This window comes from Anguilla rostrata, chromosome 11 (assembly GCF_018555375.3).
Source record: "Anguilla rostrata isolate EN2019 chromosome 11, ASM1855537v3, whole genome shotgun sequence".
NCBI classification, from domain to species: Eukaryota; Metazoa; Chordata; class Actinopteri; order Anguilliformes; family Anguillidae; genus Anguilla; species Anguilla rostrata.
Window position 1 is genome coordinate 12420405 of NC_057943.1, and position 27741 is coordinate 12448145.

Below are 27741 nucleotides of genomic sequence, written 5' to 3' on the forward strand. Positions count from 1 at the left end.
TCCTCCAGTGGATATATTGCCTCCTGCTGTGGTCAGAAGGGTTCATAACAGTCCACAGACAATACCATCAAACATAGACAGTACACAAAGCTTGCCAAGTTTGTGAATGAAATCTTAAGAACAGTGTACAGTGTCTTGAAATGAGACAGCAAATGGTTTTACAAGGATTAAGTATTAGAATGTATGTATTGTTGTAAAATGAATTATATTTATGCAGTGCCAAGGAAAAAAAATCTTTTGAATGTTTTGGTGTTTGAAGAAAGTTTTTGAGGGTGGAGGGGAGTGAGTTGCTGCTTGGAAATTCTCACAGCTGTGTAATCCGGTTCCTTTAAATAATGCACACAGCACAGTCTGCTCCTTTTTAGGCAAAGAATTTGAAAACGAGCATTTGGTGTCGTATTCTTTTTTTATTTGTTGCGGGCGGGGGGAAGGGGGGTGGGGGTTCGGGGGGTTGAGACTGCTTAGATTGTGTTAAAATAAAAACTGTCTGAATATCCAAAGCCTGCAAGTGAAACTTTCTTTAAAGGAACTACAGCTGAAAATGGTCTCCTTATAGGCTTAATCTTACAATGCAATACAATCAGTGACCAACTCTCAGAACTCAACTGACCAAATGTTTGATTTGCGCGAGGTAGCCAGATTTTTGTCAAAGGATTTTTAAAATGTATTCTTTTAAGAGGCTTCTAATTCATAGTAATTTTCAAGGGCTTTATTAACTAAAGAATGGTTTGAAAAATGGAACAAAACTCAGTGTGTGTGCACTTCAATATTTAACAGTCAACAGTATTTCAGGGTCTGCAGTCGAGTTCCCATCCAGAGTAATCCATAGCTTTGATCTGTCCTTTTATTTTTCAATCGTAAATTGCCCAGAATTAAGCCTTCAAGAGTGCCTGCCATCATGGCCTTCATGTGGATTCAGGAGGAAAGCACTGATCCTCGGGGTGGGTGCTGCATTCAGGATTATCTTATCGGCAGTCTTTGTCAGCCCCTTTCCTCATCAAGCACATGTCTAAAACAGCGTGAGCCGTGCGGTACCTGAGGACCACAAATCCTTTCACTTTTCTCCCTTTGATGGCCGTCAGAGACAAGGCAGGCTGTGGGAAATGGAACACGCCACTCAGTCCATCCACGCGCTCTGATTTCCCTTCCTTTTGTAGCGCGTTCTGTGAATCAAGGTCTTGAGCAATCCCAAGTGTTCTGGCGAGCTACCCTTTGAATTCATGTGTGTGTGTTGTGTGTGTTGAGTTTGTGTGTGTGTGTGTGTGTGTGTGCGCGTCAGCGTAAAAATTTTACTTGAACTAATTTTCCACATACAAGCTATTATTCTGCTGACAGAACTCAAATCAGAAGCTGCTGCTGCAATCCACTTTATTAATTCCTTTTAACATTTAAAGAATCAGATCGCATTCCTCCCCAAATTTCCCCAAGCTTCTCCCAAAGGAAATTTGCGTGCTGGCTGTGAAAGTGCCTCGGCTGATTGTCATTGCATCTGCCTTCAACTGCGGAGCCACTCAGAAAACAGGAGGGCGTGTCTTGTGAAGTGTTGGAGCTCCGCTAGATAAACATTGCGGTACAAAAGCGGTATTTTCAGAATCCTCTATTAGAAGTGAAGGGTAGGCGCTGTAATTTTTTTTCAAAGAGTCGCTAGAGAAAACTACGCTTGTGGGCCACTAACACTGGGACTCTGACAAAGACGGCAACATGTAGGCATGTCGTTAAAATGATATGGTTAAGTAGACCTGTTTTTGAGTTTTTGAAAACAAACATCTCGCTCACCACTTCCCCTTGCCTGCCACCTTCATTTCATTAGGTGTTTCTCGAGCATGACATATGGACAAAGTTTGAGCCTGTCTTATTTATGTCTGCTGTATCTGTGTGATAGACTAGTTTCCTCGCGATGTGACAGCCCTGGCTCATTAGGGGCAGCAATTTGGAGAGTGGATAGCCTGACTTGTCACTAAAGGCACTGATTACGCCAGATGTTACTGTGGACTTGCACTTTGCCCAATTTCTAGCGTATTTTACGTACAAGATTACAGAGGTGATTTCCTTTTTCAGCCTCTCGATTCTGAATGTTGCCTTTCGACAGGGTGGCATTTGTTATGGATTACTATATTTAACCACGCTTGTTTGTGTATGTTGGGAGCAAAGCATTGCGGTCAAGTCTGCCCCTGCTTCTGAAATGTCGACCAGGGATAAAACAGCAAGACTGGGGCGGTGGGGGCTAAGGCACTGACACAACCAGGTGTGTATTGAAATGAGATGCCTTGTTATGAATACAGAGGAAGGAAACTGCACAAGTACAAATGTGTGGAGCAGGTGGCTTTCCAATCCACAGGGTCAATGGAGGACCTTCGCAGCGGGATTCCTGCTGCTGCTGTTTTGTGTGCATGTTATGCCCTGCCTATGCGCTGTGGAAAGTGTTGCGTTTTCCTTTTTTACTGAGAAATTAAAATATGGACCGGGTGGGTTTGGTGTTACTACGTCAGATGCTCAGGTGAAGGAAACAGAACACTAGCGCAAGGCTACGGAGAGGAGGTGCACTTGTAGTTTTATACAAACCCACTGCATGGTCATTGCAGATTACATCAAAGGGACAACTAAGAGTCAGGAAGCCAGGGGCATGGCGGTGAGGGTTTTATAGAGTGTATTTAGCCTGGAGAACTTCACTGCAAGGAGGATGAATGAATTGCTGTATCCTCCTATTTTGAGAATGCCTGCCAAGGCAAATGATTTATCAATGTTTCACTTTGGCGCTATGATGCTATGAACTGGACCCCCAATCCAATCCCCCAAGGGATGCTGACCTCCCAAAGACCCTACCCATACAAGAGATGGATGAAATCTGAATATCTATGTGGCAGCCACTGAAAGCAGCGGATGTCCGCTCCCTGCTTTGCTCTAAAATCAGGTCCCAACAGTCATTCTCAGTGGGGTTTTTCCCCTCCATACATTTTTAAAAAATGTATTAAAAAATGCACGTGCTGTTTAGTCATCAGTCACTGACATTGCAAATGTAACCCTGAAACCAGACGCACAGCTTTTCTCGCATCTCTCAGTTTTCACCGAACACAACATCATTTTCACTGAAACGCCGGTCTAGAAGGGAAACGGACATGTCCGTGTCCTTGTGCTTAATGTCGCTAAGCAAGTCCAGATGCCCCACTTCAAGAATCACACAAAAACTGAAAAAGAAAGTATATAATTAGTGGCATCAGATGTCGCTGATGGAAAGCAGAGAGTGGTTGTTATATGCATGCACATCATAATCCTTCCATTCCCCGGTTACTTGAGCAACAAACTGCAGAGATGTCAGGCTCAGATTGCATTTAATGATTCATGCGTGTCGCAAGTGTACAGCATTCTCTATCAGCCGTGAGAAGATGCATGAGTCTAGGTATCCTGCTTTGAACTCTCTGTCCCCATCAAAAGTTTCAAACCCAGATCACCTTGCTTACTCTGTTTAAAATAAAAAAAGACAGGAACTCCTTGGACAGACTAGGACGGAATGGAGGATGAATAATCTTGCCCCTTATAAATAATCTCTTATCTCTGCCTACAGTCCTGTGCATAGCTTGGTCCTTGCATCCTGTCTCGTCCACCCTGGATCTGCCTTATGTTATTGGTCTACAGTTGGAATGTAAATCGTATCTCGGTTACAGACCAAGGTGATTTTAGGATAAATGCTAAATAATGTCACAGCGACCGCATTTCACATTTGGTTTTGGAAGAAGGTAGAAAATGTATTGGAGCACATATGTACAGACATTTACAGTAAGTGTGTGTGTGTGTGTGTGTGTGTGTGTGTTACAGCCTCATTAGCACTGTGTTCAGACGCAGGTGAGACCCATTTTTCGAAAGCGTGTGCGGATTTTCCGTGTAGTTTAGCACTCAACTGACCGTTGACACCTCTCAGAATAACTTCTGCAGCGTAGTGTGCAGTGAAATATTTCTGCTGAAACTGCATTGTCCATGGCAAAGTCCAGTGGCTAAAATGCTTAATGTTAAAACAAACATTTCTGAAAAAGGTTCAGTCTCTGTTGTCTGTCCAAAGTAAGCGTATGAACCTGCTGCATTTTCCATTCATACAAAGGCAGCTATCACTACCTTCAGAGCAATTTTGCAGACATTTTTTTAAAATCCCAGGGTCTGTGGGTGATTTATCTGCAAAGAGTATTTATTAACTTGAATTGCTTCGGTAAATATCCCGCTGTATAAATAGATTGTATGTAATAGAAGATAAGCTGTGTAATTAGCTCTGGATAATAGCCTGCTAAATGCCTTAAATGTAAATGTAAAATCATTAAAAAATTAGCAATGTTTAAAGAGATGAACACAGTAAATTAGCCATTGCAGTGTCACTGAATTAAATTTACCTTCCTGGAAATTCTTTATCTTATCAACAATTTCAACTCAAATTCAAATTCAAAAATCAAATTGGAATTTATCAGCTATTGTCAATTTAGTCCTGAAGTGAACTCTACCCTGACTGGGAGAGGCAGATTTGCACGTCCCTGCTTAGACCAGCACTGATTCATCTTCAGTGCTTCAGCGATGTAGCAGAAACTCCTCCATCTCTGTACAATAGGTCTAAAGGTGGCCGTTAAACTACAGCAAGTCCAAACCTCTCACATTTGAATTGAGCCGTAGACACTTAAGAACACTGGCCTGAATTCAACTTTTTTTCCCCGTACATTTCTTTACTTGCCAATAAAGAGCATAACCTTTCTTAAACACAATGTTCACTTTTTGTGATCGCTGGATGAATGTGCTTGTGATGACATTCCCGCATTCAAATGTCAAAAGAGACAGCCTGGAGGCCTAGGTGTATCTACTTGCCCTTCTGAACTTCATATTAATGTACAATTCTTTTGCATGGAATGTCTGTTTTCCCAGCTAGTTTAATGCCTGCTTAGGCTATAACTTGTCCAACCACTGTGAGTGTTTGTTTTCCTCTTTTCCTTTAATGCGTCTTCGTGGCAGCGTCTTGGTTGAAAGAGTAACAAATAAAATTTTATGGAATTGAGATTGAAAATCAAGGACACATTTCCAATATAGTTGTAAAAGCCTCTTTCTTATGCAGTCTAAGTTGTACAGTCTTCAGCTGGTAGCGCAAGCAGAGAGATCCATACGTTCTGTCAAGAATCAATCCTCGTTACCTCGTGCTTGTTGATTGAGTTTGCTTTTTCCTTTTAAAATGAGTGAACCTAACTGCCTTGTGAGGTTTCCTTGTTTCATCAAAAACACATTACTTAAAACTCTGTTCCATGCCGAACCGCACTACACTGTGAGAATTCCCAATGAGGGACTTCCCACACGATGCCATATTGATGCTGGAATTGCGTTTGTGTATCTCTCAAATCACTTATTCAATGCACAAATGGCCGTATCTCTGATGTGTAAAAGACTGAGCCAAAGGAATGGATCTTACATGGAGAAGCCTTGATAAGAATACATTCACCAAAAAAAATGCAATTCAGAAAGGGATATTTATTTGCAGACAACCCAGAAATTTTGTCTAGCTGTTGTTTAAGCAACCAAGGTGGTTAAAAATAAAGCCATTATTGGTAGGTCTGAATTCTTGTTGTTCTTCCACTGTTCACCATTGCCTGTGACACGTCCATCACATCCCCTCCAACCACCACTGTTACCCCCACCCCCACCCCCTTACTCTCACAGGGGGTTGGTCATGTGAGTGCTGATTCACCCATAAAATGTTGATCCTGCAAAAAAAATAAAATTCCCTCGTTAAATAATGCATGGCCTTCCCTTCAGGCCAGCGGAGGACTTCGTCTGGGAGCAACAGTGATTTATGTGGTGTCGGCGTGAGACACACGGGTGGCTTTTCATAATTGCTGATGTCTTGGCTCATTTGAGCTCCTTGGGGGCTGGTTTGTCGGGCTTTTCCAGGGCTCAGGCTGTTCTGCACTCTTGCCCCCCCCCCCGCCCCCCCTCCCCCTTCCATAACTCTGGCGTTAAGGTTCTGTTCCCCTTCGCTGTGGTTGTTGTTGCTTTAGCAGGTTCTGTCTTTAGCGTAGCATTTTCATCACCAGCAGCATGGGGCTGTTTTTTTTTTTACGGAAACAAATAAGGACGAAGTCGGAGCTGCATAAAAACCCGATGTTTCGCCCTGGAGCGATCAGCCACGGGCTGAGACATTGCTAAGGAAATCTTGACAGTGGCACCTCTAAATTGAGACCAGCGGGAGCTGTGAAATTTTGCAGCAAATGGCTACAATTTCTCTTTCCTTCTTGTTTTTTTTTCGGGATAAACCTTTTTTTTTTACATTTGTGTGGATTTTTCAGTCAACTCGTATGATGGCAGCATGTTCTGAATTCTATTCCCCAGATCCCCATCGATGGGGAGAACTAGTGGTTTTTATTTTGTTTGTTTGTTTGTTTTTTGCTTTTATTTTGACAGTCCTCGCCCACAGCAGACTTCCAGAGAAAACGCACAACGGTAGGAAAAAAGCTAATGAGAGGCACTCAAACAAGGCTCATAACTCTGGTTCTCTCTCTCTCTCTTTCTGTCTTCCTTTCATCATCTCTCTCTTTTTCATCCAGCCTTGTTGCTGTCTTGTAGCCCTACATTAACCGGTGTCTCCTGAGCGCGCACGGTTGAAACAAGCTTCAGTCAGGCATCCGTTCCCTCTACCCTCTCTCTCCCTCTCTCTCCCCCTCCCCTCCAGCCCCTCCAGAGTCCAGCTCTCGTGCCTTTACCGTGATGAAAACACAACTCATTTGCGTTTCAGCGCCGTAGCTGGGAGCGTGGAAATATTTACTCCCCCATCTCCCCTCCCCCTGTACCACAAACCAAAGTCAAAATCTGCAGTGTGCCGCATTAGCCCGCATTGATAATAGGCAGGCTGTGCAGCCGACGTACGGTAGTTTACTTTCCTCCCAGAGGTGACGCTTTGAGCGATTAATTCCGCATTGCTTTTCCACATTTTCTATACGCTGACAGAGCGTACGGTCGGCTCTCCCATGTGGTCTTAAGGTGAGAACAGGACCAGGGGCAGCCACTAGTCCACATCATTATACCAGCTGGGGTCTAGCATCTTTGAAGGAGGAACCCAGAAGGCTCAGAACGTGGATAGACCTGAGATCAAATGGGCACTGAGTCTCCCCTGTCTGTCCAAATTAAAAGCCTGGCCCTAACATGCACATCAGAGTAGACTGGAGCTCTTATCTGTCTGGATGACTGGACAGAGGAGGGCTTGCAGCCTGCGGAACTGAAAAACTGCCCGAACCTCTCGTGTACAAATGCATACACGCGTGCGTGCAAGCACGCACACACACACACACACACCCTCAAGCTCTTACAGATGCGCACAAAGAAGCAACACACGTAATTCACAAAAAGTGTGTCACCACAGAAGTACGTTCTCCAGTGGGCCCTTTAAAGTCAACACAGCTGGGGTTCTCAGTCCCGAAGGAGAAGACAGACATTTCTCCCCATATTTATAAAAGATATGCTCCATTTCATACTTCAGTTCAGCTTTGAGGGTTTTTAAGGCCATCCAGGGCAATTACAAATATTCAGTACAAATGATAGCATCTACTGTATCACTTGGATACAGTTACCAGTGTGGAGTTAATAAGTTTGCCAGGGAAAAAAGACCCAAAACTCGGAATGAATAAGGGCCAGATCCATCCAAAATACTGTTTTCTTGTTTCTAAGTAAGGACAACAGCCTTGTAGGTGCTGTCTGATTCTTTCTGATTTAATGCATGTCATGAACACTTACAGTCTATGAGAAAGACAGCTCTGAATGTAAGATAATGCAACAGAGCTGGTTTTCTGGAACAACACACACACACATACACACACACACACACATGCACATTTAAATTGTATTTGTACTGAAGAGATGCCTACTACTAGGCTGCTTGAATATATTTTAACATGAGATGTGTCCCTGTGTGAGAACAGTCTTCATGCAGCAGGGACCTGCAGAATGGATATTTTTAGCTGGTGCATGAAAATGCAAAAGAGATTGGTCCAAATCGGTATGTTAATCCCCTGTAACCTGCCTGACATCTCATCACGACAAAATAAAAGCGAAATCCTTCCACTGGATTACAGATAAGCTTCCTGTAGCAGTGGCAATGCTGCTTTTAAACTGGTATAATCTAGACGAGGACGCAACAAATTAAGTTTTCAGCAATGCTGGAATTTGCTTGTGCTGCACCAGCATCACTGTTTTTGAAAATGCTTGCAATTTATAAAAGTAAATGGCACATTATACGGAGCCATTCCTTAGTGAGCGCGTACAGGCCAGAAGGCAGAGTGATGGTTTGTACTCTGTAAATATGTCTGTTTAGCACAGCTATCATTCTTGTCGATCTCCCAGTGTTGTGTAGAATTTTTATTTGACGAAAGTCCTGAAAGCTTGCTGCAGGTTTGTTTTCTATTGCCAGGGTGCTTGGGGACAGAAATTATTCATGATATTAAACACTGGTAACAGACTTGTCTCTCAAGTGCTGTACAAAACTGTGGAGCCATCTCCTGAAACTCCTATAAAGAGGACATATAACATTGCAGAGCAATAAAGGTTTTTTAAAATAATAATGACTCCACAAGCGTAAATCGACTCCTACCATATCAGGTGTAAAATTTGTATTAGAGCATGAATCAAATCACACTGTGGTGCTGGAATAAAAGACTTGTAAAACATAAATACGCTGAAACATTCTGCCTTACATTTGTCTTACATTTGTGCATTTTGTACTTGTAAGTAATTTTGTAATCATAAATTGTGGTGCTCCCAAACCTGTTACAGATCTTCATACAGATGACAAAAATAGATAGGTGAAAATTAGGGGCCATGTTTGGGCTTCTGCCTGGCTCCTGCTGGGGTGATTGCAAGCACCCGATCAACTAATGGAGTAGCTATTGTGTCAATATGTGAGCAGCACCCTGCAAACCGATGCCCTCCCTCAAAGGCCAATGCTAAATTATGACCTCATCTTGGAAGTACAGTATGTACTATACCTTTGTTATATTGTGGGTAACTGATTTTATTTTAGGCATTCAATTTATGTATTTTATTTTACATTGTAATGGGGCTCTCTTGCAGCTGAATAGCCTCCATTGTGCTCTTCTTTTAAAGTTTCTGCTGTTTCACTAAACAACAAATATCCCGTGAAGTAATACAGCTGAATTGTGTTCATTTGACTGATGGTCAGTGTAACTATTTCTGAGGACAGCCTTGATGGAAAGGACTATAAAACGCAGCCGTATTGGCCTGACCCGCTGATATAGATAGCTGACAGGCTAATTCCTCTGGTGGAGCAGAGTGCCTGAAACAGAGACAGAAGTGAAGAAGGGACTTTTTTAAACGGTGACCTCTTTGTAAACAGGATAACACCGCAGGCCACTCCCAGTTTGCAGCCTACCAGCAACTTTCTCTGCCAATTACGGTGCGGAAGTGTTGAAATGATGATGAATGACCATTTTCCAGCAGTCTGGCTCATGTAGTCTGCTAGTACCTTGGAAGAAGGCTGTGTGTGCATCTCTACTGACACAAAGAGAAATATCTGTTTTACCTCACTGATCATGTACTTTACCTTGTGTATTCTGTATTTTAGTATATATGTAAGGACAGAATAAAATTAGGTGTTTCTGTAACTGCAGTACCACAGACAAGGAACTGAATCCTAGTACTTGAAAACAAACATTTTTGACAGACAGACGTGAACAGCTCACTGCACTTAAAGACCCAGATCTCTGGCAAGAGTGTTATTCAAATTCTAATGCTAAGGGGCAGTATGTACAGTTAGCTTAAAAGCAAAAATGCCATGTTGCAGCCAAGCACTGCTGCGAAGGATGTTGTTTAGCTTGCTCATGAATCGCTAACATCAGTCAACTTCCAAAATCCCATTAATGTGATTTATTCATGTTTAAACTGTTTGTTTGGTTGTACACTGATAATTTGACAAGGAAATTACAACTGTAAAGATATAAAGTGTACATCTGTGGAAAAATGTGTTTCAGTGTAACCTACAGTGCACCTTAAAGCTAGTATGGACATTTCAGCTGTTATAAGGTTAAAAAATATATTGTGCATTCTCAGAATTAAATACAATTCAGTATGCATTTTTCCCCTAACTCAGACTTCCAAAGAATTTCCTTCTGTAAATACATATTTTGTACCGTAGATGTGACAGTGTGGGGGAGATGATGTTTGCATGAGGGGCTGTTCTTGTGTCGCAAGTGAAGCGTTCAAGAGCGTTAGCGTCTTTTTCAAGCTGTGAGCTTTGTCACAGGGGGATGAGGGGGACAGAAAGCTTGCCATTTTGAGCATGAAATGTACTAAATGTGTTCCCTGACTCACTGATTTCAGTAGGCACACGCAACTACAGGTGAAGGGGATGTTCTCCAAGATGTGTGAGCATAAAGACTATACTGGTGTGAAGAATATGACGGGTGCAATTTAGACACATTTTCCTTAAAATTGCCTTAAAGATCTGCCCTGTGTAACAAATGTCCTGCTGGATGCCTTAAAACTCCCATGTAGGAAATCGGAATAGTGCACTAGCCGTGTTAAAGAATATTCCCGGCTGAAAAAGAAAATTAGGGTTATTTTACTAATGCGTAACAAAAGGGTTCATTTGATTTTATTTGGTCAATTTGAAAGAAAACCCCTTTTTTTCTTGAACAGTGGAATTCTGGGTAATCTAGGCCCTGATCCTGAACAGTGTAGCAGGATTTGGCTCCTTCATCCCAGCCTTCTGTGATGACAGCGTGGGTGACTGAGTTGCTCATTGGAGCGTGCCTCGTCCTGTATCTAAAGGTGGTAGACACTGAGATCGTCTTGTCTGCCCTGTCTGTAAGGAATGCTCCTGATTCAAAAGGCACTGAAGCAAGTTATATTCTCCCCACTCAGGGACTGCTGTTAATCACAGCAAATTCATCTGCCCCCCCCCCCCCCTTCACAAACAAAAATATAACTGTTCTTTCTTATTGGATCACAGAAAACTTTGTCAGCCGTGATGCATTTCCTCAAAGACTGCTGTCATTAAGCGCTAGGAATCAAATCCATCTTAATTAAGAAGTACAGCCATTAAGAAAGGTAAGGAAGCTGATTTATGTTAGACATGACAGAGCAGACTGACAAAGTACTCTGCAAGAAAATTTTACTAGTGTGACGTACCAGTCTACGAACAGGACTAGCCAGTGTTGCAGATCCAGATGGGAAATTTGTTGTTTTCATGAAGGTGAACCCAAATCCCCCCCTGACAAAATAAATGAATAAATGATTCCGGAGAGACATGTTCTGCAATGTTAGGGAAGTTTAGTTGACCAGGGTTCCTTAGGTTATCACTGAATATTAGTTCCCCCACACCTACTTATATGGTGCCCACAGGTTACCAGTCATCACCAGAGAAAAATATTGCTGTCCTCCAAAAACAAGTGCCTCAGAGAGGTCTGTGTGTTCCTGTAAGATGCCATGGCGACGGTTCAGGAGGCAGAACTGTGGTTCCAAAATGAGGAATGAAAAATAATTTAAAAATAAGTAAATAAATGAAAACAGGACCGGCAGTAGAAAGGGGAGCTCTCTATTATGCTATGCCCTGTGATCCATGAGAAATGGCTTATCCGAGAAAACTTCCAAAAAGGGACTAATCCGCTGTTGGGGAGAACTGTGGGTACAGTTTGCAGGCAAAAGTTTCATAAAGCATACATTTGATACTAAGCGTGTTCTCATTCCGAGAAAGCAAGAGCAGGATAACTGAGCTTTCAGTGTCACCGACATCATCTTCTGAACTACCCTGGAAAATGAGCCAGAGAAGCTTAAACAGCCTTACATTTATATCCACGATAAAAGTGTGCTGTAACATAGTTCGTAAGGTATTATGGGAGTACACATTTATCAGCAACATTCTATCCTCCCAGATACTGTTCTGTACTCCATAGTGTTTCTCTTGTTTATGAATAAAACATGCAAATCAATTCTTAATCTGCAGATTAAGAGCATTCAATAAAGTAGAAATCCTTAATTATTGCATGATAAAAAAACATATTTGATACCTTTTCACAATGGCATTTTTGTAGCAATATTGATTAAATGTGTTTGCGCTCTGTAATTGTTCCTCTATATGCTATTTTACACTGGAGGTGTCATGTACCACAATCCCATCAACTATTCAAATGTCAACAGGGGCTTGCATGCCAAAACGAAAGAGCAAGCATCTGAGCCTTTCTGTGTGGAGTTTGCGTGTCCTCCCACAGTCCAAAGACATGTAGGCTAATTGGAGACTCTAAATTGCTCATAGGTATGAGTGTGTGAGTGAATGGTGTGTGTGCCCTGCGGTAGATTGGCGGTGTATTCCTGCATATCGCCCAATGCACGCTGGGATTGGCTCCAGCACCCCCTGCAACCCTGCTCAGGATAAGCGGGTTTGGATGGATGGATGTTGCTCAATATTACTGTGTTGTCCCTAGGCAATCTTCTTTCTGCAAAAAACAATACCACTGGATTATCTTCTAAGAAAAATATGCACCCGAAGTACTTCTAGTAATAGTTTTGTTTCGAATGGAACTCGTTTTTGAAGCGCAAACAAACTTTTGTAACTATCAATCACCACAGATTTCACCAAATCCACCAAAACTGAAAATGTAAGGATTTCCACCATAACAGATACAATTACTGTGACTATCATTAAACTAATGTTGTGAGATTAAGTGTTCTCTGCCTGTGTCCCTCTTGGCTTTATACCCGCCTGAATAAAGCAAAATGTACAAAAGGAAGATGTACTATCAGCTCTCCTTTCATAAAAAAGGAAAAAAGAATAACACCTTGCTGCTAGATTACACAAACAGCATACTATTTGATATGTCTCCTGCTGGGCTACTGGGTGTTTCATCTTGTTAAGGCACTGTTATTGTGCATGAAAAGGGCCTCGCAGTCTGCTATCGAATCCGGGCTGTGCCGGTGCCCACTGTGGCCGGCAGCCCAACAAGGCAACACGCAGTTTCCTTTAGTATCACCCAGGGATAAGAGGGCTTCAGTCAGCCAGGATGGGGGCAGCTTATCCCACCCCTACTGATCAATCGAACACCTGCAACTCTGCGTGTTAGACTGTACATGAAATGTCTTCCTCTGGATCATATCTGTGTGAGCCCGACTCGAAAACTGCGGTGTGATAAGAAGTGGTGGGGTCATATCACGCTTCACAGCTACAGCAGTGTGCACTGATAAATACAGCTGGGCATTCCACAACTGGGGATAAAAGGGGATAACTGCATAAAAAATAAAATAAGAGTAATCCCCTCTTCTGTGAATTCAATAAAATGCCCAGACCGTGTCCATGTTTCTGGGCAACGCACCTAAAAGTTGTTCTTGTCTTTCCCTCTCACTGCATCCTGCCTTATCACCCACATTGCTTTTCAGATGGCTTTATTGTATCTCATGTTCCCACGAATGGACGTTCCCAAATTTAGACTCGAAAAAGAAACGTTTTTCCCATGGTTTCTAATTTCACAGTCTCATGACCAAGGTAATTCTTTGGAGTAAATGTGCTTAGTTGGATAACTGGAGTTTAGTGTCTTATAGGTTGAAGACATCAGATGTGTTTGGCTATTTCTTCCACCATTCATCATACCGTCATTTGTTTAAACATAAACATTATGTGGGTACTGCCTATTTCCAGTATCCTTCTGCACGGAAGTTTCTTAATTGGTTAATTCTGTGCCTGCATCTCTGTGGTCATTTTAATTGGTTCTCCACACTAGTCAATACCTTTTGAAGGCCACTGGATTTGTCAATATCTGACTTTATTACAGTGTGACACCCACACAGTTTATAGGTTAAATCAGTTACTTAATGTACTATAGCCTCTGTGACTTAAAGTAGTAGTTTGGTTGGTTTGGTTTGAATGCATCTGTTGCACCAGGCTTCAGACAGAACTCGTCAAATCAAATTTCTCAGCGTCATAATCCTGCAGAAGTGTTTTGCTTTCCCAGACTTCATTTTGTAGTGATTTAAAACAAGTGTAGCTGCTCTCCCTATGTGAAAGCCTGCCTTTTAAGAATTTTCTGAAAGGCCAGTGTGCTTTTAGCTGGTAACCTTTTGCCATAGCATTTTCCCCAGAAAGCTTGGAGCCTGTTTTCTAAAGTGCTTCAATGCTCCTGAGCTGATACTTAAAGGAATCACAGGTCGCAGTTATAGCCTTTTGGCCTGGTTTTGTAGTTGCTGGTGTACTCTGACAGAAAATTCAAGAAACTCAAAGAAGTCTAATCCTTGTACTCATGCCAAACAAGCACTTGCAAGCTCACACAAAGAGACATGGCTGCTCATTTGAGGGCTTCTTGTCTATTACTTCTTGGCATTTTGGAGTTTATTTTGTTTCTCCTGTGTGCAGTCATTGATCTGAACTGACAAACATTAAAGCGAAACCTGGTCAAATATTAAAAATTGTTGTTATTCATGATGTGACTCAGGTATTTCCTTATTCTCTTCAGCCTTTATAAATACAACTTAAAGCCTAGACTTGGCCATTTTCCTCCAGGCGACAGCCACCCTTTGTACCAGCCAGAGATTTTTGGTTGTGAGGGTCATGTAAAAATGGCTTTTACGACTTCACCAGTGCTTGCAAGGTGATGACATCATCATCAACACCCAAAATGAAACATGACACAACTAGACATGGAACTCACAAATCCTTTCACCCAGGATGACTTGCTGCAAGTTCAGCTCCTGGATTGAGTCAAATTCTTTCATAACATTTGCTCACAAATAAAGAGCAAGTTTGTGAAAACAAATTAAAAGGTTTTTTTTAATTATTTTTTTTAACACTGCATTTATTTAGATGAACTCACTTATCTGGGTTTGTGAAGAATTTTACCACTAAACTGAATTATGCCTTAAGAACAAATTGAGTTCTACATCTTGAAAACAGCATTTTTGGGGATTTCTGAAACCAAACTCATTCAAATCAAGGGTAAAATTAATTGACCATGAAGTTCTTTTAAAGAAATAATACTTTGGTCTTATTTCTTTGGTCAAATTACTTTTTTAATTGATGGGATGGGCAATTAATACTTTGGTCTTATTTCTTTAAATAACTTCAAATAAATTTATGGTCAAGATTATTTTTTCTTTGAGTGAGTTCTCTTTCAGAAAACCCAGAAATGCTGTATTTTCAAGATGTTGAACTGTATTTGTAGATGTTATATATGCTGTGCTATGGATGCCATGGTTACCAGTACAAACAACTTTTTTTAAATGGATGGCTTGGGCAACAAATATGCAATATATGTAATATGAATATTTTCTTGCAACTTTCTGTGAGATGTGCCTTGCGATCTATTAGCAGTTCAGGTGTGTGCCACGCTACCTGCCTCTGTAGCTCATTGTGTCAGGTGCAGAGAAACATCTGCCTTCTTCCAAGCTGTTTGTAATTCTATCTAAATGTCAGGTCCAATGTCATTTTTTCTTTTGACAATTTTGAAATGGCATTACCTGAAAATGATTTTTCTAAATTCTTTTCGATTTTATTTTGACCCGTTCCCTCTTGTGCGGCTTGTCATCATAACATAAGCAACAGTTGTTTCCTAAAACCAGTCAAACCCATTTAGCATTGCCTCTTGGCTTAGAGTGGGCTTTTGTACTGCAGTAATCACAATATTTATGGGCCGCATTGGCAGGTCTGGAGTGATTGGATTAGGAGGCTGGAGATACAATCTCACACAGCATGAGAGTGAAGGACATGCCCACAAACAGCTTCCTACTTCAAAGCAATATGAAAAAAATCCCATTAAAATCTTTTCACATTTTTTAAAACCACAAAAAAGAAAAAAAAAATCTCCTGAAAAGCAGTGATTAGACGTGGTCATGCTGCATATCCCTCACCATTAAATGTAATGGAACCCTGGGGCAGGTTATTACCTTTTTTAATTAATAAATTTACTCATTTTGAGTTAAATCATCAATAAATGTTCAATTTATCTATTTAGAGGTAGTATTATATGGGGACTAACAGAATGCTTTCAGATTAATGGCTGCTGAACTTTGGCAGTTTTAATACAGCATACCTGCAATGCATACCTTTTAATAGTGATTTATTTTCTCTCTGCAGGTTACAGAGGGGGGCACCATTAAGCAGAAGATCTTCACTTACGATGCCATGTTCAATACCAATTACTCTCACATGGAGGATTACCGAAGGCGTGAAGACCTTGTTTACCAATCCACTGTCCGGTAAGCTTCAAGACACGTTAGCCCGGTGCTGATGCCAAGCAGGCTCGGTTCTGTATTTATGTATCATTTCATCTGTATGTCTTCTAATTTTTTGTAAAGACAGGTAGTGAGTGCACATTGGACCAAGTCCACAGGTGCCAGGCGTATGAAGTAGGATTGATGAGGAAAAAAGGAATACCCACACTCTGTATGACATGCTTCAAAAAAGTAATGGTCCAATGGCGTTGGAACCATTATCTTTGCACCATTAAATTTGTTTCTGGAACATGTAATACAGTGTGTCCGTCTGCAGATTTTACCAGGGGGTGTAACTAATTCACCCTGTCTGTCCCACCATTGCAATCACACCTGAGCACTGGGACTGACCTGTTAGAGGGTTTGAGGTTCAAATCCTGCACCCTGCTCTCCAATTGGCCAGTTTGTTTTAGTAAAATCCCAAGTTGTATTAATTGACCGTAACCAAATATGCAAGCTGGGTACTGCAAGTCACCCCTCTGGACAGAGTCTGACTGCCACTATATGCAAGTCAGTAATAATGTTCCAGAGAGTTCTACGCCTGGATAATGGAGAGATTCTGTTGAACCCTTGGACTGAGACGGCTGTTCCTGATAACAATCAGCTGACTCTAGCCCAGTGGTGCACAAGCTGGGTCATTACCCAGGTTTCAGTCACAGGAGGTATCTGTTTAATCGTGAAAGTTACCCTGGATTTACACCAAACTCGGCATTCCTGCATCGCTCTTGTCAGAAGTAATTTATGTTCAATGGAGAGAAAGGCAACCCCACTACTGCAGGAAGTACTGCTGCAATCTGCCAGGCTGCTTACAATAATTGTCTTTGGTGCTTTTGCTTGGCTAGGAAGTTCTTATTTGGCCAGCAGTTCACAAACTGTAGTTCGGCCAGCGAAACTTAGGTCACAGGGGATATCTATTTGGTCGTGGTATCTCGTGTATCTTACAGCAGCATTGCAAATAAATGTTAAATAGAAAAAAATATAACAAGTTAAAAAAGTGTTTTTATTGTTTGAATTTGGTCGTGTATTCAATATGATCACGTAATGCCTGCTTTAATGTTGACAGGTGCATCATTCCTACTGCTCTCCACACTGTAAAAAGTTCATAATGATCATTTTGTTTAGTTTAGATCTTTTTTTTTTTTTAAATGAGTTCAAGTTATGCCAACTTACATTCATTAGTTCAGAAAATGTACATTTCATTGTTAGAAAAACTCAAACTCAAAGAAATTTAAGTTTTCTGAACAAAACAACGAATGAATTTTAGTTGGCATAATGACTTAAAAATCTAAGCTAAGCTCAAAAAAAAAAAATCTAGTGAAGTAAGTTGCCTTGAAATTTTGATTTCTCAACTTTTCCGTTTTTACCGAGCACAAGATAGCGCCAGTTCTGCCTAATTAACTTTATTGCTCTTACATAATAAGATAGTTACCGGCTTTAGCTAATCATCATAATCTGGTCTTTTTCTGCCTTTGACATCCAAGATTTTGTAAGATTATTGAAATATTGTCTGTATTAAAATATTAGCAATATTTATAAATATTAGTATTTGAAATTTGTTCAAAGTTTCCCACTGGAAAATGGATAAGTGGCTGATACTTCCCATTAAAAAGAGACTCACTGATGATGACTGTAATATTAATGAGAGGAAATGTTTTATCCTACAGTTTTCTGTCTGGAAGCTTTGAACACTACCCATACTATGATTCATTGATAAAGTCGTAAATTTTGTTAAAATTTTAATTTGACTATGCTTTCTGTGATTAATTGCTGGCTAATTTCAGTAACTTTGTCCCTTCATTTAGCCTTTATGTATTAAAGCATGGCTATTGTCAGCAGTTTAACAATTAATTATCAATTAATTGTTAATAATGAAAATGACATCAGTTTGGGTCGCAAAAAGCATGGATTGATATATTTAGGTCATCGCTGAAAAAGTTTCACACCTGCTCTAGCTCACAGGTCCTGCTGGACTCCGGCATGGTCACATTGATTAAGTTCAATGAATCACATGACACTCAGTTATGGGTCAGAAGCATGGATTGAAAAAATATTTACCCTGACTGTCCATCGGACTGGAAAGACAGTTTTCACAAACCTTTTTGCTCTAAGTCTCAACAGAGTCCTGTACCTGGGCTGGCAGGTCCTTATAAGCAGAGAATGACATGACAGTAAGCAGATTTTAAACTGCGTACACTAAGGAAACAGTTACCTTATTTTATTCAAACAGGTCACTACGTACCTTAAGTTGAATCATTTTATATTTTAAATGACTGAATGCAAAATTAGTGTTTCAAAACATTCACCAAAACTCCCGACTCCTGACTGTAGTTTAAGCAGAAAAAATTGCAAGTGTTTTTTTTTTTTTTAAATGCCTGTTTTATTGTTGTTAATGTGTGAAAATGCTCAAAGTCGCACAACAGAGAATGAGCAAATTCCTGTATAACAGCAAGTGATTTAACAGCATGGAATCTGCATCACCGTTTCATGAGTGTCTGCTTTCTCAGTTTTAAATGGGTTTTCAAACATCAGCTATCGGGTGCTTTGGTTAAATGTGAGTATGTATCTTTTATGACGGGTGTTTTTTTTTTCTTCTTTTTTTCTGAGAGAACTGCCATGTGGTCTTGGGTGGACATGTGCCCCTCCACAAGGGAGTCCTCTTTCCACACTGCCTCCACTCAAAAACACGTGTACATGACATCATCTCCCCTCTCCTTCTCCCATTGGCCGTGCTATTTTCAGACTGGTGCAGTTTCCTGTTTGCCACATTTCAACCAGTACCTGGTAACAGACACATGATCATATGCGCATTCACAGAAGTGCACACACATGTATGTCCACACGTGTTAACACACGTATGCATGCTGTGACATGCGCACACACTCACACACACACACACACTGCTGTAAATGTAAATTACATAAAGACCCAGGCTCGCAGGGGAAACCGTAAATGCAGCCACACTCTCTGAGGGATGGGCACACCATGATGACCTCTCTTTTTAGAGCTTCACCCCTCCTACCCACCCCGGCCTCCTTCCTCTGGGGTGTTTTCGTGCCCCGTTTGGTCTCGCTCCCCCCCGGTCTTGCCCCCCACCCCCCCACCCTCCCGCCCCCCGCAGCCCTGGAGGGCAGGCCAACACCTGACAGCCCCGGTGCACCTGGCAAATTGCATTAGCATTGCCGGAGAGCCCCGCAGCAGCGCACTGACAAATGTGTGCTGTTTGTAGCCGGAAACGACCGCTCTGTTCTGCTGAGCTGCTCTGGGTCAGCACAACCAAAGGGGCTACATAACTGGGGCTGGAGTGGATGAAATTACTGCTCTTCTGTCACACCGCCAAATAGATTTATAAAACCAGCTCTAATGTACTTGTAATATCTAGTTTATGGTCTGTGTGTGTGTGCATGTGTGCGTGCTGGCCTGCGTGTGTGCGAGCCTGCATGCATGCGTTCCTGCCTGCCTGTGTGCACGTGTGTGTATGTGTTGTTTTTCCGATGGCCACGGGCGGGAATCTTTATGTCTTTATAACTCGTAAAGATTTTTAACTTGTTACCGGTCACTGCTCTGCTCCTGAATTCCCCTAAGTTGTAATATTTAAATGGGAATCAGGGGCTTCAAGTGGGGGGTTATTTCTTTTAATGTGCCCCTTTTTTAATAGAATTTAAACTGAAAAGAAAATTATGTTAATTTCAGACAGAAGAAGCCATAAAAGAAAAGCTAATAAAACCATCTCTTTTTGGCAGAGCAGCTGCCATTTCACTGGTTTAATTCACAGCAAATCACATTTTCATCACACCTGAATACTCTGACCATTTTTCAGTCCACACTGAAGGCTTCAATTCATTGATTCTACTCACAGTGCACTTTATCCTTAATTTTGACAAGCAGGTTTTTAAGTTTTCCCCCTTTTGTGGCTGTCAGTATCATAATATTGTAGAAAAGAGAGAAAATTAACACATTCAATTGATTTAATGGCCTTTAAGCCTTCTCTTTCAGCACCATTGCAGGGGTTGTCTCGTCTGTTAGCTGTGACTGGTTATCATATGTCTCAGGTATTGGCACGTCTGGTTATTCTATGTCTCAAGTATTGGCATGTACTGAGCACAGATGATCAAAGATGAGATTGGTAAAGATGGTGTTTTTAGAACTTTCCGGACCCAATGCCTACTGCCTAATAGACGATTCATTCATTAAATCACGTTCATAATTAAAGCCAATCATACAATTTTTAAAAGTTATAGTTATTTTTTACAAACCACCTCAACTCTCACGAACCACGGGAACCACTCGTATAACATTCTGGAGAGTTCTAAGTTTGTTTGGGTTCGGCACAAATTTAGTCCAACTCTGACTGCCTTCGTCCCAAACCTTCAGTAATAAAATTAATCAGGTTAATATTTTGTTGCGCAGCTCTCCAGAACATTGTGTGTCACATAAAATAACAAAAATGTTCAGCAGTGAACAACGAAACTCAGTTCTTTAATTGAGTTATTCAAGAACAAATCACATTGCAGTTATATTGTACAGAGGCTTAATGAGAGTGTAGGTATTTGCGAATCGAATCAAATGATTTGATTCAGCACCTCACAGTATAGCCTTGGTGCTCTCAGTATATATTTGTACAGAGCAGATACTGTATGAGGTTGTCAGAATGCGCAAACATGGCGATAATTCACACGGATGAATTCACAGCCAGATAAGACACATATTTGTGACATGACCAGTAGAATTCTGCTGGATAAGGATTGGTACTGTAGAGCTATTAGCTTCTTGGAGCAGCTTGGGGGGTCACAGTGCCCCCCCCCCCGCCCCCAACAAAAAAATGACCACCCTCCCCTTCTGAACTCTAAACTTGGGCCAGCTCTGAATGCCGCATGATGCCACCGCTAGAATGCAAAGACAAATGTTCCCATTTGAAATGCATTACAGCGCCGAGTAAAAGCTCAGGTGCTCTACCTACCAGCTACATCCCTCTCACCCCAGGAACTGTCCCTCACTGACGGCAACACAATGGTATCTGTATCACGGCCTTCCAGAAATTGCAGTGTAGTCCTGGACAATTACTAGGAGCTGCTGATTTCTTCTCCCCCTTGCTCTCCCTCCACTCTGATTCCCTCTTCCACATTTTTTTCTGTCTATCCTATATTTCCCTAACCCCCTCTCCATAAAACCCCTCTCTTCCTTCCCTTCCATATGTTAATTCTCGTGACAAAGGATTACCTATTGCCGGTGCGTTATGACCCTACCATTACACTCTCATTAATTGGTACTTGGAGGGTATGCCTTTTCTTTGTGCACTAATTGTAAGTTGCTCTGGATAAAAGCATCAGCTTAATGCCTACATGTAAATGTTATTTACAACATCTGCAAAATCTGTCTATCCTCACTGCGTTTGCTGCCCAGATCATTATTCAGGGCCCTTGTGCTGCTCTAACTGGATGGCTGCTGCTCTCTCCACACTGGCCTCCCTGCAGCCTCCAGCTCATTCAGGATGCTTCTCCTTGTCTCATCTACAATCAGCCAAAATGAAATGCATGCATATGACCCCCCCCCCCCCCCCCCCCAGCAAGCTTCACTGCACCCTCTTACCAGCGATCTATTACCAAACCTTACCCTCCTGCCAGGCCACTCCACACGGGATCCCCCTTCCCCTCCCTAAAGGGGCCCCGTTTCAATCAGGCCTCTTCTCTGGTCCGGCCCCCTCAGTGGTGGAATGAGCTCCCTACTGTTCTCCAGCGAGGGACAGCAGAGCGTGCTGCCACAGGCTGAAAATGCGTCTCTTTCTGAGCTCTGAGCGCTTCACGTGGATCTAATAGCCGCACCTGTGCCGAATCTAGAACCGCGACATCCCTTATCCCCTTTGCTTACAAATATTACTGCAATCTCCATTTCCCCGTCGCAGCAACCGTGGCGTCTAACTGCGTGTTGTAAGATTATGTATTGACTGCTGCTATCGATCATGACCCTGATGATTCAGCGCCCGCGTTGCTCATTGCCTATACCTATTTGTATGCGCTCGTAAGTCACTCCGGATGAAACTGTCTGCTAAGTGTACATCTAAATGTAAACCCGAGTGCATTCGTCATGTCTTTACTATCCACCTATGCTTTAAACCTAATCTAAAATCTAAAACTGTGTCCTAAAACCAATTTGTTATTTGTGGCACTGCATTCCCGGCCTCCCTCTTGCATCTGCTCGGGTGCTTAACTTTTATGTTGTTGGTTTATGTGTATACCACTTGTAAGCAAGTTCTGCGTTAACAGCTACTATCAGTTGTGACCCTAATGACTCTTGCCTAAACCTATATGTATGCCCTTAAATAAGTCACTCTGGGTAACAGAGTCCTAACTGTCTAAATTTAATATAAACATAAGGCCATGTGTATGGATGGAGGTGCGTGGCAATACTTGCGAAACCAGAGCTTTTGACCAAACCGTCACTCACGTAGAACGATGCCGCCATACCCTGATACTCAGCCTGATTTTCCCTAGTAAACATCTGCTTTTATCAACAGGATAATGCATTAACGTACAAGCAGCGCAATTCAGTCTTCATCAGTGCATCTGGTACGCAAATAAGCAGCGGCTGTCTAACTTAAAAACATTAGCCTCTCGCTGAACAGAGATTGAGCTACCGTATAAGCTTTTCACAAGCTGGTGGTGTTCATCTACCTTTTTGAAGGGCCACTCAATGCAGCAATTAACCTGTAAGATCTCCTAAGTGTATATACAGGGACATGCAGAGGGGGTGGCCACAGTGGCTCGAGCTGCTGCCCCTTTGCCCTCCTTGGCTGAAATGCCCCTCTGGACCAAATAAATGAATATTATTATTATTGTTGTTGCTGTTGTTATTGTTATAATTAAAATTACTGTTATTAAACCTAATTAAATCGCCATAGTCATTATAAAACTTAAATGTCAGGGGCCGTCTGGGTAGTGTAGAGGTAAAAGCATTCGCCTACCACCACAGAGACCCAGGTTCAATCCCTGGCAGCGATACTTCCGGCTTGGTCAGACGTTCCTACGAACACAGTTGGCAGTGTTCGCGGGTGGGAAGCCGGTGAGGGTATGAGTCCTGAACGTTGCATTAGCGACTCTTACTGGTTGGGTGGGGCGCCTGTCCAGCGGGGAGCGGATCCGAGGGAGGCAGCGTGAACCTCTGTGCGTGTTACGCTCTCCCAGTGAAACTCCTCGCTGTCAGGTGAAAAGAAGGGGCTGGCGACTCCACATGTATCAGAGAAGGCATGTGGTAGTCTACACCCTCCCCAGGCCAACAGAAGGATAGTCCATCGACCAGGACCGTGACACGCACGGGGAATTGGTATAACGACTAAATTGGGGAGAAAATGAATTTTTTATTTTGTGGCTTCATTGGATTTATATACCCTCTCTACTAATGCAGGCTATAAGAACATAGGAATACTTAATGAGGAGAACAGGCCTTTAAACTCATTTAGAGTTGTCACTCAAACAGGTCAGTGTATGATCTGCTCTCAGTGACAGGCCCTGTCTGTTTATATCCTAGGCTTCCGGAGGTGCGAATCGCGGACAACGGGCCGTACGAATGCCACGTGGGCATCTACGACCGGGCAACCAGAGAAAAGGTTGTCCTGGCATCGGGGAGCGTCTTTCTGGATGTGATGGGTGAGTTCCTTTCATTCTTAAAGTGCTTGTACTGAGCCGTACGGTTGTGATGCAGTGCGGCGTTTCCTGGGTAATGCTCATGTGAAATGTAGGTACAGAAATAAGGGAAGGGGAGAAAAGAATCATGCCCCTCGGCAACCATCCCCTGTGGAGTTGAGAGGAGGGAGAAGGGGGTTGAGATTTTTCCTTCAGTTTTCAGGAGTTTGTTCTGCCTGTTTCTGCAATGTTTTTATTTGCAAGAATGTCACACAGAAGAAGAATGGAAGGGCAATCATTAGTGGTGCTGTCGCTGTGCGATAGCGAGCTATTTTTACCACAGTGAGACGGCTGTCGCTGTCTCTGTCTGTTTCTCTCTCTCTCTGGTTTGCCTCTTCCACACCATGGATTACCTCCATTGCAGAGGGACATTCTGTTCACTATTGGTCATTATGATTGATGATTAAGTGATTAAGCATTAGACTAAATTATGTTGGCTTTGGGAACTTGTTGTGCATTAAGCACGCACTGAATTTTTCACTTGGCTATTGCTATTAGGGTCACTGGTAATGCTTCAGCACATGATATAATATGTAACCTATATAAAACTACCATAAGCATGTCATAACCCCTGTCATAACCAGTCATGAAAGCTTACTCATGGCAAGCAAAATATCACTCTTCCAATGTATGTCGTGACTTGTAAAAATAACTAACAATATAATGACAGACATCTGTCAAGCTATAATACCCCTTTTTGACTGGATATGACAGGTTATGAGAGGTGTAATGTCAGGCTTATAATAATGTATAGTAAACGTTATAGCATATAGTTCAATTAAAATATTACGTTGTTGGTTATATAAAACTTTAACAATTTTTATATGAGTCCAGTAGGAATCAGATGTACTATATTAAAGCTGATTTAACATTGAACAATTTACTCTGTAGTGTACCGACCATTTCTAATTTTTTTTTGCAAAGTTCAGCAGTCCTGTGTGTAGACTATGTTTGCTCAGCACGGTACAATTAATAGATAATTTTAATTTTTGAGAACATAAAATGTTAAAATTTTCTGTAACTTTTTTATTCTGCTTTTCATTGTAAATCTGCAGTGAAGCAGTGGCAGATGTTATTATAGCAGATGACATTCTCACTGCTCAAACCATCACAGCAGGACTATCCCCGTCCCTTGTTGTTGTCGTCTTTGTCGTGTGATCGGCCCAGAAGAGCGCTCACACATCCAAAGTGCCTACCGAGAGTTTAGGGGACAGATACCTGCCTATGTTCTTTAATCAACACTGAGACTCCTGGCTGAGGCTTCCTGGGTGTTTGAAAATACAGCAGAGATGATTGTCAGTTTCCAGGTAATGAAGCAATAACTCCTCAATTACAGAAAAGGCCCACCTCTTGTCTGCGTTTCCACATTGCATCGTGATATTTTCCCAGGGCCTCTGTCTGGACATATCGGAGTGGAGATATCAGCAGGGCTGGCTTGTCTTTTAGAGGCGGTGAATGCTGCCAGATTGAGATAAGGCCCATAAGAGTAAGCGCTGAACGAGAGCTGAATGCCTCTTGATGTTAACTGTCCACACGTCCTCACACAGGACTCCGAGAACCAGTAATTTTTAAAGATTTAGGTTGCACGTTGTTTTTAAGGGCCTGTCAATGCTGCTCAGGCTGTCAGACCAGAAAAAAGTCTGCCGAAGTTCTGAGATTGGTGAAACGGCCTAGCTGTACATGTCTGTCAGCAGTTTTTGGTGTCTGTCCTTGTAGATGTCCAGTGATTCAACAGGAAGCCATTTTGGTGTTCTGAACTCAAGATGTTGCAGAATTTTCAGTGAGTTAAATTACTTTCAGCTCTGATGACCTGTCCCTGCAGGTGTGCTTGGGCCAAGAAAGGCTTTAATTGTTCTTAAGAAACTGACATAGTGATAAAATATTTTTTATGAGAAGATTGGGCTAATAGCAGCAGCTAAATAAAGATCTGGCTGTGTCTGGTCTTCTTTCAATAGTCCTCCATTAAAGCAGGGGGGAGAGACCTATTGTGCTGTGGTTGATTAATATCTTTGCGGGAACAGAAATATGCATAACCCATTAATGTGCTGAGTTTCCTAAGTAAATGACACAGTATGTGTGAGAGAGAGAGGCAGTAGGGGGTAGAGAGAGTTAAGAGTTACTCAATGGGAAGCCATGCAAGGAGACAATTTTAAATTTTCTATTTTAGACTAAGTCTCATAAGGAATTAGGAATAGGAATTTTAACTTCAGTAGGTTCTTGCCCTGGAATTCCCTCTGAAGACCAAACCCTCCACTCGTAATTTTTCTCTCCATTCCAAACTTTAGACAGTTGTGCTTTTTCCTTACCTGCCAGCTCAAGCAGAAGGTAAATTTCCTCCGCCCAGCAGCTGTGATAATTCTTTGCTCCCTTGGTTTATGAACAACTCAGAAGGAGGCGGCAAGACCTAAGAAAAATGCAATATTTTCTCCACAGATTCACATTCATGCTGGAATTTTGGCTTTTGTCCCAGCAGGAGAGGAGTGGTGTGCTTTTTACCGCTGTAGGCTTGTATAAAAAGTGTTTATTCATGTGTGGAAGAGTCCGAAGGGCAAAGTCACATGCGATTTCCCCCGTGTGTGTGTGGGGGCTCGATCCCCTCTGTGGCACTTTCTCAGCTGTGTCCCCTTCTTTTTCGCTTATGCTCTCTGCTTTATATCTGTCTGAATAAAGCAAAAATACTAAAAGAGCGTCTGCTTTCTTTAAAAAATGTTTATAAGAAAAAAAAGGTTTATTTGACCGTGGTATGATGTTGGTGTCAGAAGTGGTGGCTTCAGCATCTCAGAAACAGCTGCCCTCCAGGGATTTTCACACATAGCCCCTAGAGCTTACAAAGGATGATGCAATAAGCATCCAGTCACCAGCAGGTCTGTGGGCAAAAACACCTTTTTAATGAGGTCAGAGGAGAATGGGCAGACTCGGTCAAGCTAACAGAAAGGCCACAAATGCTCAAATAACAGCTGTTTACAAGAGTGGTGCGCAGAAAGGTTTCCCTGAATGCACAATGTGTTGAACCTTGAAGTGGATGGGCTACAACAGCAGAAGACTGGGTTCCACTCCTATCAGCTAAAAACAGGAAGATGAGGCTACAGTGAGCACATGGTCACAAAAACTGGACAACTGAAGATTGGAAAAACATCACTTTTTCTGACAAAACTCAATTTCTGCAGAGAAACTTGTTGCCCAAACTGTTGCCACAAAGTTAGAAGTGAACAATTTTCTGGAATGTCATTGTATGCTGTAACATTAACATTTCCCTTCACTGGAACTAAGGGGCCTAGCTTAAATCATGAAGTTGGCACTTTTTGGGCCTGTACAGTTGGCACTGCATTTCGCCAAACCCAGATTCGTCCGTCACTCCAGAGAATATGTTTCCACTGCTCCAGAGTCCAATGGAGGTGTGCTTTACAGCACTCCAGCTGACGCTTGGCATCGCACGTGGTGATTGTGTACAACGCCATGAAGCTCTTGACGAACAGTTGTGTTGACATTGTTTCCAGAGGTAGTTTGGGACTCTGCACTGAGTGGTCTCTATCTGTGAGCTTGTGTGGCCTACCGCTTCACGGCTGAGCTGTTGTTGCTCCTATATCTTTCCACTTCCCAGTGACAGCACTTACATTTGACTAGGGCAGCTATAGCAGGGCAGAAAGTTGACAAACTGACTTGTTGGAAAGGTGGCATCCTTGAAAGTCGCTTAGCTCTTCAGTATGACCCTTTCTACTGCCAATGTTTGTCAATGGACTGTGTGTGTATATATATATATCTGTGTGTGTGTGTGTGTGTGTATACAGTACTGTGCAAAAGTCTTAGGCACCCTAGATTTTTAAATATAATATTTAGTATATATTTG

The 27741-nt window shown here is 42.1% G+C and overlaps 1 protein-coding gene across 2 annotated transcripts in view; it reads left to right on the plus strand.

Moving 5' to 3' along the window:
• The window catches only part of LOC135233953 (immunoglobulin superfamily member 21-like), a 177691-nt gene that overhangs the window by 98648 nt on the left and 51302 nt on the right, over positions 1-27741 (plus strand). For both annotated transcript variants that reach the window (XM_064297960.1, XM_064297962.1), the window contains exons 3-4: positions 16082-16203; positions 23740-23858. In XM_064297960.1, coding sequence (XP_064154030.1) covers positions 16082-16203; positions 23740-23858 — 241 coding nt within the window. The remainder of the gene's footprint in view (positions 1-16081; positions 16204-23739; positions 23859-27741) is intronic.